At 28.5% G+C, this 13,874-nt stretch overlaps 1 protein-coding gene across 1 annotated transcript in view; it reads left to right on the top strand.

Annotated features, from left to right (window-relative positions):
- Window positions 1-12,836, top strand: part of LOC124369530 (nascent polypeptide-associated complex subunit alpha, muscle-specific form-like) — a 70,076-nt gene extending 57,240 nt beyond the window's left edge. The window contains exon 9 of the mRNA XM_046827552.1: window positions 11,132-12,836. Coding sequence (XP_046683508.1) covers window positions 11,132-12,034 — 903 coding nt within the window. The 3' untranslated portion in view covers window positions 12,035-12,836. The remainder of the gene's footprint in view (window positions 1-11,131) is intronic.
- Window positions 12,837-13,874: the final 1,038 nt, after the last annotated feature.

Raw genomic sequence — 13,874 nt, 5'->3', positions numbered from 1 at the left:
GATAGACGTTTGTGTCTTTCCCTCAAATCAGAAAATTTCGTATGAAACAACTGAACCTTAAAATTATCAACCTAGTCACTCCCTTTGATATAAAAATAAATAGGTAAAGTATATTTCTTTCACTAATAAAGTATTCTGAAATGTTTTAAGTTAAACAGGTAATATACAATTATTGCTGATGTTCATATGCGGCGTTTGGAATATTCGGCTTGGAAGAATGAATATATAAGATATTGAGTAGGTTTGGTGGATGATAAGTTTACTATTATATCAAATGATCAATTAGACACTAAATTTACTTTGAAGAGGATTAAATGCAATCCTAACAAACAATTTGTATTTTTAATTTGGAATGATGGATTTACCTCTGGTATGTTTTATAATTTGCTGCTTTGAATTCTATGTCTTGCATGCCTGTAGTTGGTTCTTTTCTCGAATATTTGGATGTAGTAAACATGTATTTATAGTATTTATTTAGCTTTACATGAATTAGGTTATTTGCCTCACACTTCCATTTGCATGTGAATTTCCCTCATTATGTCTACATAAAAATACAAATCCATCCTAAGATACCCTATTCGAGCTAGAAACCCGAAAGATGAGTAGAATTTATTTTGGCAAACTCTTTATGTTTAGTAGGGTTGAATTCACGTATTTTGCTAGTTGAAGAATTTGGTATCCCACGGCTGCTAGATAAAATGTAGAATTTATATTACTATCAAATTGTAGATAATATCTTTATATCACACATAATTTTCACTGCTACTCAAGGTAAAGGAATAAGAATGTATGAATCAGTTACACGAAGTGAAAATACATTTTTAGTGTTGAAATTAGTTTTACAAAATGTTATGCCCAAGAGGAAGACAGTTTAATTCGTTGATGAATTTAATAACTTTATTATAGTTTGTGCTCGTTATGTACGATATGTTTTACTTATAATTATATAAAATCAGTAATTAGTTGTAAAAAAAATTTACTGCAATATAGTTTTATTTTCCAATAATAGTAACAATATAAGTGATCACTATTGTAAAATGTGTATGGTTAGCTTTATTATAATTAAAATTGTATTAATTATATTTTGTAAAATTTTTCCTATTCTATAAAAACTCTTTACTATCGGTTTCTTCATTATCAGTTACTTAAACATGTGTATTTTGAAATTAATTAAATACCAGTGTAAAAACAAACATATCAATAACACACTGTGTATACACATTTTTAGTTGATGGACAAATTTAATGCTTTCATACTAATTTAATTGATTTGTATATAGCTTAAAATAGCACGGTGATGTTTTTTACTTACGAAGGCATACTACAGAATAGAGCATTAAATTACAAAATGAAATACAATAGAAATTGCTGGGGAAACTGTTATTCTCATTTAAAAGTATAAAATATAGGTCACATTATACGGATCTCAGAATTATTCTTTCTGATCTATACAATCACTATTGAGAGAATATGACCTGTGTAATTAATAAAAACAACATTAAAAAGGATTATTTGCATTGAAATGCACATTCTAAAATGCACCCACCTTTGAAGAAACATTAAATGTCCTTCCATTCCTTGATGCATGCACACGTTTTGTAGAATAGAAACCTTACTGTTGTAGTGGAAGTGTGTGGTAGTAGAACATGAGTTGCAAATTCGCTTTTCTGTACGATCACGCTTGCTTGCAGAGCCCAATGCACATGAGTCAGTCGCAGGTGTCAGTCACCGACAGCTGTTAAGCCTCCTCGTCTTGTCGATGTCAACACCGACACTCGTTGGTTCGTTTGCTCCTCTCGCTCACTGCCCCTCGTTGTGCCTCGTTACCACTCGTAGACTCACATGTGTACGTTTGTAGTGCCACTTTTGTAAAATATTATTGTAGCACTTATGGATTCGGAACTCTCAAAAGTCTTGTATTATTTTAAATTTATATTAGAATCATTTAAATTTTATGTATTTATTCGAGAGGTACACAGATCTATATAAAACTGTTAAGATTAAGGAATCACAAGAAAGGCTCGTATTTACTTACAATTTAATTTACTAAAATCAACTGTTATAATTGACGACCAGTGGAATGTGAGTATAGAATTACATAGAAACAAGAACGTAACTGTCTCTTTGAATTCTTGAAAACTAGTAACGTTAAAAAAATACGATACATGCACAACTTTCTATTGTACATTAAACGATGAATGACTATATGTTAAAAATGTACACGTACATAGATTAAATTATAAATATACAAAAGAAGAAGTTTTATGACTTTAAAGCACTGACACAACCCCAAGCATACTACTAGTTTTATATTTAACACTGCAACACATGTCATAACACAGAATGAAAAGGCACAACAAGGTGGTAATGAGTGAAAAACGAAGTAAAACCTGCGGTCCTGGACTTCATCTTCAGTAAACTAAGAAATCTGTGAAGCTACAAGTTTTTTAAAATTATTTTTTAGTTTGTTTATTTTTAATGTTTACAAAAACTAACTAAACTGCAGCACCCAGTAAATAACATGGGCTTTGTTCATATATTGTATGTTTAGAGCAAATTACATATCCTTTTGATCTTTTTCCGATGTATGTATATCAATAGATTTTGGTCCTGTAGACTTGAAGTAAAACTGAAATTGAATAGCCTCAAGAGAGTGTTAGTAAAATCAATGAGATAACTTGAAAATTTGGACATAAACAAATAAAACATGTTTTCTAGCTATGTGTCAAAGTACATATTCGAGTTTGTTGTAAAAATAATGTTGTGGCCATTTTATAGAATCGTACTGTTTGTATCACAAAATTCTCAATGTAGTAAGATTCCCTTAAAAATTTACTTTAAGCTAAGACTTAATTTTCGTGTAAATCTGCATAATCATTATACTTTTACCTCATTCATATATTAGACCTGGAATAAAAGTACTTTTAAAAATATACGTCACTGTATCAATAAATATGCATTCAGCAGCTACATGAATCGCTAAACGTAATCTTAACTTTGTACAACACATCATAATTACTAAGTTAAGTTCTACAGTACTATAAATTTCAGTAGTCCTTATGTCCAAGTTTTCAACTATGGCTTGCCTTATGCCCCCCTGAGGGTTGTACTGATTAGGATAAGGATAGTAACATTAGAATTATTTTAACTTCCTTATAGTTGCATCTACTTTATGAACAATTATTGTTTAGTAGTTACATCTAGATTATCATTATTTAGAACCACAATATTCATTCATATTAATCAATATTTCAGGCTTAACTTAATTTTTGTATTTATGTATTTATTTTGCTTATTTTCAATAAGTGATCTAAAATATTAGTTTTATCCTATACAATATCTGAATTTATGAATAATATCTGTATTACTATTTATGGGTAAGTGTAACAATTTTACAGAGTAATGTCTTAAACTTCATTCGCAAAAAAAATCAAAGGACACAGTTTGTACATAGTAAATGAATTAAATGCAACCAAAAATAATGTAATAATCTTTAAAATTCTATATTCAAGTCGTAATAGTGTTGACGGAAAGATACAGAGATTTAGGTTGTAATTTAATATGATTAGTTTAAATATTGAATATGCCATACCTGTAGGATTGCAAAAAATACAACTGTTATTGTCTAATTTAAAACGTTTCCTCTAAAACTTAATTTTTGCAATTTTATTAACTATACTCTAAGTATTAAATTTAGGTTAATCTATGTTTGCTTAGTATAACACTTATTTACGTGCTAGTACAATGGTAATTTTCAAATTGCATATCAGATTTAACAAACAATATTTTGGAACAAATCATTAGTGTGAATAACTAAAACGATCTCAAGCCTTGTTTAAAAAAATATTTTTGAATAAAATTGTAATTGACATTCCTCGCAATATGACAATTATATCTGTCGTAAATTTCCACGTGATGGTCTTAAAAAAATTAAAGCACTGAAAAAGATGAATTCAGTAAATAAATAACTTGGAATAAATAAATAAGGAATGCATTTATAAATACATGAATAAAGAAATAAGGAACACGTTTAATCACTTCTTAATAGTATCATAAGTAAGATGAAATGGAGAAATATGTATACATATTACCTTATGAACTATTCAAGTATTGTAATTTTGAAGAAAGGTCATAGAGTTGTATTAATGAATTTAAATTTGAAATATAATAGTATGCTTTAGCACATATTTTTCGGCAATCTCACTTTTAAATTGCAGTTAAATATCTCCATTATTTATTTATATTACACTTACACATTATATACGTTGTTGCATAAAAAATTATATAAAAAACTTATTAAATAGACACAAAAATTAATGGAAAAATATATAAATAATATACATATACAATTTTGTACTATAATTTAAAAACCATTATTTTTCTGGTTAATCTGGTAAATCTATATTTTCTCAGAGTATTGAACTTTTGAGTATTATCTACAAAAGTATATCATAAATTCATAAAATTCCAGATTTTTTATACATTATGAGATAGGCTTAAAATATGGAAATGATGTTTACAGATTTAAAATGTATATTTTTTTAAACAACTCTCTTAACACATAATATCAACCACGAGTATAGTTTTACGTATACAAGTCTTAATCACGAAAATGTGATATATGATTGGAGAAAAATGGTTATATAAGTAATAACTCAAGAAATAATTGATGAAAGCTATCTAATTTTACATGCAACAATATTAAAAAGAATATTTTCTCATTACATTTCATAATTTACCAATACATTTCATTTCAAATATTTATTGGGTATAATCAATTTCGAAATGATTGCCATAATATGAAAATGTACTAAATCAAATAATTACATTTAATAATTATTACATCGTAAAATAATAATTTAACAATAATTCAATTTGATTGCTCAAATTTAATTTTACTTGGAGCAATAAATTAAGGCAAATACATGTACTTTCAGATTGAAAAAGGAGAAATCCACAGCATTTTGTTCTTAACAATACCAACAAAACAAAACTTACTATATATTACAATATATTGAGAATGGTGTTAATTATAACTGTGGAAATTATAAGGCTACTGTTGATCAAAACAGTTCTGTAAATACAGTTGAATACAAAATGAAATAAGTTTTGATTTAAACTTTGATTTATTTAGTGTAATAGAAGTAAATCTTATAGGATTTTTAAAATAGTTACGTATAGAATGTTTTTAAAATCTACATCATTTGGTGACAGGGTGTATACAACTAACCATCAATGAAAATACAAATCATTTAAACCTAACTTTAGTATGGTATATTAAACATACAAAAACTATTAATCACTTTTTACTGTTATGTCCAATCCGGATAAAAATAACACGCCTCTAAATATTGTAGGTACATGTTTGAACTAGTTATTTAAACATAAAATATTTTAATTTCTCGTTTATGTTTTATCTCATTTCAGAAATGTACCTTTTCATCTTTTCAGATGCTCTGTTTTTTATTATCTAAAATTGTATGATCTTAGATTTATCAAAAAGTAATTATTTTGTAACTTTTGTGACCATTGTAAGTAAACCTTTTTGAAAACCAGTACAAATATTTCAATTTAATAAAATATACAAGCAAATTTCTTTGTAAAAAATGACTTTTTAACATGTTTTTCATAATATTCAATATGTGTAGAAAAAGTTTATATCCATACGTTTTTTAGGTATTATAAACCTAAATTTATTTTTTATTCACAAACAAGATTCTGATTTTGAAATTGTTTGCAAAAGTATACAAAATTATTACGATTAAATTATGTGAATATAATTTGTGGTAATATAATAAAAATCACGTGATATCTGACAAAAATATTAGTAACTTATATTGGATACAGTTGAACTTTCTTAATGTCATTGAAATGGAGAACATTTAAAAAGAGTGAAAAATTAATAAGACCTTTGACCTATTAATATACTAAATTATGTATGCCAATTACTTACATAAAATTTAGAGTATTTTTAATCGATAAGAATGTATCTTTGAATTGAGTATTGTAAAAAGCAAACTTGTTGTTCACCACTGTTATAAATGTCAAGCTTTTTATAGTTATCGTATTCTCCTGTTAAAATAGAGTTATGGTTGTTTCGCCCAACACCACCATTAATGGTTGTAAGTATAATACATGGCTTCACTCCCAATGTATATTTGTATATGGTACTTGAACTTGTTTTTTATTATATTGTATTTATTATTTAAATACAAGAATGCTCTTATTATACTATTTTTGCTTTTATCGTTTTCGCTTCTTTGCCTCCCCACTCCTGCCTGTCTACCTCCTGCCAAAACAACGCGATGGTGTCGCTATAATGTTTACATTCACTGTACATAATTGCATTTATATACAACAATGTAATGTGGCAAAACAAAACATGTACATTTCAGTTATTTACAAAAATAGGCTATATGTAGTGAATCTATTCCTCCCATTACAGTGAAGATAACCTCTGGAGAGGTAATTCTCAATTAAACTATCATCAAATGTTAACCCGATTATTTGTGGTTTTATTAAAAACATACTTACATAGGATACTTCATTGAATTGGTTTTATTAAAGTATACCTGTTAAGGTGATTAAAATTTAAGAAGTTAAGAAATATCTGCAAGAATTCCTGGAATATTAATAACAAAAGCTTATATAAAAGGATTTCCATTACAATACACTCTCTACCTAATTATAATAAATTTCAAAATATATAAAAGAGCGTTAAAAATATTACCGTGGGCTAAAAACATCGAAATGATAAAATAGAAAGATGATATGTCATTATGTAGTATGTTCCCGCGTAATTATGATTCTATGAAGTCTTAAGCACCTAAAATCTGAACTTTTTGATTCACACAGCGTCAAAACCTTGGATTCAAATAATTAAAATTAAATTAATAAGTTTACAATAAATTACAATTAATAAATCTTTTGTCTTTAATGTTAGTCACAATTTTTTGAATGTTTTGGATATAGTACAGATAAGCTCTCACTCAAATATTAAAATGTGATCGATTTTAACCATAAGTATAGAATCTGTGTAAATCAAGCTGTTTTTATGACGTTTGTTTTGCAAAATATTTCAACTTCCAAAACATTCCATTGCTAATAGGTTTTATCATTACTAAAATCAAATGCATGATGAGGATATATAAAAAACTACACATGATACCTCAAAATAGAATCTAAAAAAATCTGTTGGACAATTTTCCTGTTACGCAAAGAATTTCTGAAATTCTAATTAGGTTGCTCATGAACACTTAATCTTTTAATTATTATTTATTAAACCTTTTTCAATGTATGAATGTTTCTGAATCGTAAAGAATAATGTCGTGTCGTTCCTTAAATTAAAAACAAAGTGAGTAAATATTGATATTCAGTTTGTTTGGTGTCTATTTTGTGTTTTTAAATTTATAGCTATGAATAATTTAACATTTTAGGACTTCAAGCATTTTTCTTATTAGGAACTTAGAGTAGCAAACCTAAAATATTTTCCACTGTTACTTCATAAATTAGATGCCAGTTTTAAAACGGTCGAGATAATAATAAGTAAAGTTAAATTTAAATAAAAGTTTGCTTCAAAGAAAATAATATAGTTTTTTATTTGTTGAGAGTTATATGAGAAGGTGTGAAAATATGCATTTTTACTACTCTTATGATTCAGAATGTAAGAGAATCAAAGTAGAATCCTTGTTTTTCAGAATAAATATTTTATTTCAAGTTTTTCTGTCCAATATTAACTGTTCGGTGATGCCAGTATCACAAATTTCCTGTGTTTTGCACTCATATTTTAATCATAAGTATTATTTTATGCAAAATAAGTATGTTGAACTAAAACACTTTCAATTTCAAATTTCAAAACGCAAACAGACTATCACTAAACAAAGTGTTTATACAAAACATATTCCTATGAAAGATTTTATTTCGATTTAAAGAAGGAGTTTGTCAGAGGCTCTGTATTAAAACCCTACCAACTTATATTAAAATTTTTTCTTAATTAATAGTACTTAACTTAGCCACATAACCTCGCAAATACTGTAATTACTGTTACTGAAACCTCTGTCATACCGCTGGTTATTTATATGCAACGATATACTGAATTGATGTATTTGAAATTGAAGATGTCTTGATGTAAAAATAACTTAAAAAGTCTAGAAACTACGGGTGTTGGAGATTTAAAGCTCTTCCATTTAGTGGATACTTGATGATATGCATGAAAGGTGTACCCACCATCCCACCGAACCTGAATTGACTAGAAGAGTGGAAGCTACAGAAAGGTATGTGCTGATAGCTTGACGCTGGTTGCGTCTTTGGGTACACCTACAGCAGAATCTACACAAACGCTGCCATTGAATGAGTAGTCGTTTAATTTTAGTTTTTTAGTTACACAATCAGATGCTAAAATAACACGTTGGTTTATCTGTGAAAACTATTCGAAATATTAAACCACGAACAGTAAAACAGTAGGAAGCCAAACTTAAAGTATAGTTGATACTGAAAATTTAAGTAATACTGAATTAGGACTTGATTTGCTAGAACATTAGAAAACTCCAACAGAATAAAGAGCCGTGACCAAACCACTGTGTCAGTCATTACATATGTGTGAGGATATAGATGTAAAACTTCCGAAAAAAATGTATTATCTTTTATACTATGAAGTTTAAATTATATAAATAGATGAAATTTGCTTAACAGAGGTATAATAATTAATTGGACACCTATAAATAGAAAGATATAAAAGAGCACCTGAATGACCTATATAATCTATTCATATGAAACAACTTAACATAGTTATCATACATTTTGTACGCATATAACGCATATAAAATAAGCAAGTTTTTACCAAAATGAAAAACGAAATAACATAACGTAAAAGTTATAATATGTTAAGGATTTATGACTCAGCTTACAATAAAAGTAAAATTCACAAATTAAGCTATGTTATTGAAAAAATTAATTCACTTAATATTTTTTCCAGAACTTCGTTACCATTAAGTTTAATAACACTACTTATTATCAAGGTTTATTAAAAGTATGAAATCTGTCAATTAATTTTCATACAGTGCATTAATAAACCTTCATTCTTTCTCAACGTAACAAGAAAGATGAATATACATCAAAACCTTAATTGGTTGCTGAAACCTACAGCCATATAGAAAAACATTGTTAACACGTATATTCAACCTAGTAGTAGTATTTTAAACGTTAATGCAAGGTTTTTATTATTTATTAACCTTTTATATAAATTAGTAAACAATTTCAAATTTGTGGAATTAAAAGTATTACGAAGTATGAAAATTCCTCAGGGGGCTATTCCAAAGACTTTCAATTAAGAGAGTAACAGAGATTGTAACTTGTATAATAACAGTGAGTTCATAATGTTATCGTATCAACACAATGGTAACATAATTAGAATTTTGAGATGTTTCACCCTCTCTTGATATGCTAAACTAAAATTGGTACAGTAAAAGTTATTGCTGTCAATAATTTTAAAAGTTCCAATAGTCAAAATTAAGAAGATGATCCTGACACTGGAAGTGTAAGTATTGTAGTCTAGTCAACCTGTAGTTTATAATGGGAAGAGTATTCGAAAGCTAAACTACTACCATGTAGACAAATGTCTGGCTAAATTTCCTCACCACTAATGTTGTTGCTTATCTCCATCAAAGAACTTAACCCTATATATTAGAATATTATACTTTGCTCATTGTTTTTGCCCTTGTAGTTTAATATAATGATTGATATTTTAATTGATTTGGCAGAGCATTAGTACTGACGATGTTTTGAACACCGCAACCATCCTTGTTATCTTGCTTTTAGTTTATTTACAGAAATTTAGGTTTATAGCTTTATTTGTTATTTGACCATATTGACGTGAAATTCCTAAATAGTGAATAACCAAAAGTAGTTAGTTGATTTTTCAAACATAATATTCTTCTTTCACCCTAGTAAAATATTATACGTAATGTTAAATATTTTAGAGGCTCCAAGAAAATGATATAAACTTTGGATCGTTTACTTAAAATTTTCAGCGTTCTATATTATTTTATGAGAAATGGAAACTATTGTGGACAGAGCTCACAGTCTAAAGTTTTGCAATGACCACCTAAACACCGAAAATTCACAGGCTTGATTATTACAAATAATACAAAAAAGGACAGTTGCATTTGCAGCATTTTTGTATATTATTCTGTATTTTATATTGGCTTAAGATTTTTCGATAGCAAATATGTGTGTAATAGAGGAATGTTAGCTGTACGCATTTCAGAAAACTTATTGCTGCAAGGTATCCTTAATTTCTATAAGCATATTACTTGTATGGCTGAGCTTTAGCGAAGCCTATAACTAGTGTGGCTGTAAAAATTTAATTTACATTTTTCTGTGTCTGTCTACACGATATCTCGATAACGAACTAACCTATAGACTTGAAATTGTACAAGAAGCTTAATTTCTGTATGAAGAACACTAAGTTTGATGATGGTGCATATCACACTGAAAGGTAGCGAACATTTTTGCATTAATCTTATAGGTAACCAAGGCAAGGAGTAAATTGCAAAATAAAAAGACTTTTAAACAAACTCACTACACACATAAGAGACTGAAACATGAGACATATTAACACGTGTAGCCCAACTATTCCAACACATCCAACATTTATAATGATTTATAGTGTATATTTTTATTATACTACTCCTCTGGGGCAGGGGGTGATGAGAACAGCCGCTCTAAGTGCAATGAAACTTCTAGGAACAATATGGTAAACTTGATATACAGTAGTTTTAAATTGGAATATTCATATAACAACGTATATTGAAACTTATCTTAATGTTATGTAACTTTATTTTAGTATTTAGCACTGTTTGCTTGAACTTATCAATAAAATGACGTCCATTTATTTAAATTATTAAGTTTCGAATCAACACATAAATGTTGAGCGGTGTAATTTTCCATGAGTCTCTTGTGCTATTAACAGAAATTATTGCTTTCTATTCTAAAACTTATATGGGTATAGTGAGTGATTAGCTCTTAGTTTGACTGGAGTTTATTGAGGAATACTATTACGTGGCTTATATGTAGATTACATATTTATAGCGACTTTTAAACTATAAGAGGAGAGGTCCTGTTTTGTTTAACAGGGTGATGACGGATGGAGCAGTGCAAATACGTCCCGAAGAACCTCTCGAGACCGCAAACGCTCCGGGGACCGGCGATACCGTTCGGAGTCACGACTGGGCTTGCGCACACCGGAACCAAGGGTGAGTCCCAAGGAAGAGCACTGCAGCCTAAGGGAAAAATACAATTTGCAGCAGCAAGAGATACTGCAGGAGGCAGAAGCACTAACGAAGGAAGCAGAAGCGCATGAGCTGGTATCCCCCCTGAGGCCGACATCATCAGCGTCCGGACAGACCATGACGCGGGACAGTAGTGAGGACAAGGATCTCAACTCCAACCAAACAAACAGCCAGTCAGACACCTCTGAAACTAAAAGAGATGAAGAAACAATTATCAGTACCATTGCAAAACCCCAACTACAACCAACCACGGCAACTACAACGGATATGGATAAACAGATCGAGGCGTCAGAACAAGAAACTTTACCCGATATTTCTAAGATCGAGGAAAAAATACTGCCAATAACTCCAGAAAATAAAAGTTCAGTAGAAGAAAACAGTTCACAAAAAGATGTAGCAGAAATAAGCGATACCGAAGAAATCAAAAAAACAAATATAGAAGAAAATAAATCTATCGAAAGTAATGCGAATACCACAATGGATAGTGAACAAAATGGAAATCTCACACAAAAAATACATGAAAACACAACAAAAACCGAATCAAAAGAAGATACGGTAAAAGAAATAAAAGAGGTCGATAGCAAAGAATTTGAAGCAGGTAAGCAGTCAGACGCAAACACTAAAGACGATAAGGATAATCAGCAAAATCAGCTTGATATCAACAATACTAAAACTGCAGCAGCGGCAGATAACATGAATGTAACAAATAGTCACAGTCAAATTGGAGATGAAGCAACTAGATCATAGACGTTACATGCTCTTTTGGAATAATGTCCTTTCTAATATTTTTGTTCTAGTGTTCATCAGAAACAATTTAACTATCACTAGTCTTGTCGAAAAAACGGAAATTTCAATATTTGTTAAAGTAACTTAACATTCCAATATAATGCCAAAGGTATACATTTTAATAATGTATTCCTCTTTGATATTTACCTTACTCAAGACTGCAAAGTTGCGAGCGATGAGTTTTATAATGAACATAAATAAATATGATAAAATAATGTTCCTCTCAGAATTTGTTTTACACAGCATTTGGTATTGTAAAAATTACTCATGTAACTAGATTTAGAATCCTTTTACATTAATACTCTTCCCATTCACAAAGGATTTGTTGTAATTTATCATAGCTTCATTAATGTAATGAATTTATAATTTTGTAATAGGAATTTTCAACAAATGTTAAGCTTCTCCTGTTTTATTTACAGCCGTTACATATATTCATACAAATAAGTACTACTCATAAAACTTCGAAAGTAGTACTTAGCATTGTAGGCTACGTAATTTTACTTGCAAAATGTATTACTAAGATTTAATAAAAAAAATTGTGTTGCTAAATTAATGCTACTATTTTTATGAGTAACTTATATATATATATATAGGAAAGTTATTGGTTTAAAATTTCGCCCAAGATCCTTTTATAGACCGTTATTGTGCACTTTAAAAGGTAAAATTGCTTATAAAAACATGTTTTGTTACTAATAATGTTACTTTTAAAAATTAATTTAAAGGTGTACGTGTATTATTTGAAATAAAATCAACGCTTTGGTGACTAAGTTGTACTTTCTTTCTGCCCCTTGTTCTATAAGGTGTCACATTTAATGAGAAAAGAATTCTTCTCAAGTTTAACATTTGGTAAATTATAAGAAAAACTTAAAATAAATACTTTTAAATTTAATACTAATTAACTTATTTATTAATAGATAAAGGGTCGGATAACCTACCCGCTGTTATAAGTTTAGTGATAGTTTAAAATTTTATTCTTAGGTAATATTGTTGGTTGGGCAGTATTGATTTTGCATAACTAAAGTAAAGAATTATCTAATTACTAGATATTTAAGACCTTTGCACTTGGCGTTTACCTATGCCAGGTGGATGTTGACCTTAACATTTGTTACTGATTTCCACATGTTTTAAATTATCGATTATAATTATGGTTTTTTTTAACGGTTAAAATCTGTATAGAGTTTACAATAAACGTATTTGTTGCTTTTATGAATACGATTATATTTTTTAACGATTTACGAAAATCTATTAGACATTTTATACAATTATTGCAATGGTAAGAATTATAAGTAAATCATTAATAGAAGTTGTTTAATTAAAATAATAATTTCAATAGAGGAAAATAATGCAAAACCTGAACTATGATACCTTTCTCGATCTCTTGGCATATTGTAACAATTATAATAATATTTCTGTTTCGTATGGTAAAAAGAAATAGAAACAAAATACAGCTTCTGGGCATCCAATGTCTGCGTATGTCTAACAATAAAAATAAAAAAATAGTGCGCCGCCAGTACAAAATAAAAAAAATATTTTTGATAATATTTCATATTAACATGTAGTAGGTTTAGGTATTACCTAACTTGGTTGAAATAAACAAATATTTGTTCACTGAATGAAATAAAAGGTTTTAGATTTTGTACAAAACAAACTTAAATATTGAAAAGAAATATGTTACGAATAAAAATATTTATTGAATTGTAAATGAAAGTATAGCTGAAAAATGGTATCTTGAAATGATAAATCTTACCTACATTTAATTAATTTTATAACAGAGTCATGATGATTTCTAAGGGCAGACTTC

The sequence above is a fragment of the Homalodisca vitripennis genome, chromosome X (assembly GCF_021130785.1).
Source record: "Homalodisca vitripennis isolate AUS2020 chromosome X, UT_GWSS_2.1, whole genome shotgun sequence".
In the NCBI taxonomy this organism is placed as follows: domain Eukaryota; kingdom Metazoa; phylum Arthropoda; class Insecta; order Hemiptera; family Cicadellidae; genus Homalodisca; species Homalodisca vitripennis.
The sequence above is the reverse complement of the archived record's forward strand: the minus strand, read 5'-3'. Positions and strand labels throughout refer to the sequence as shown.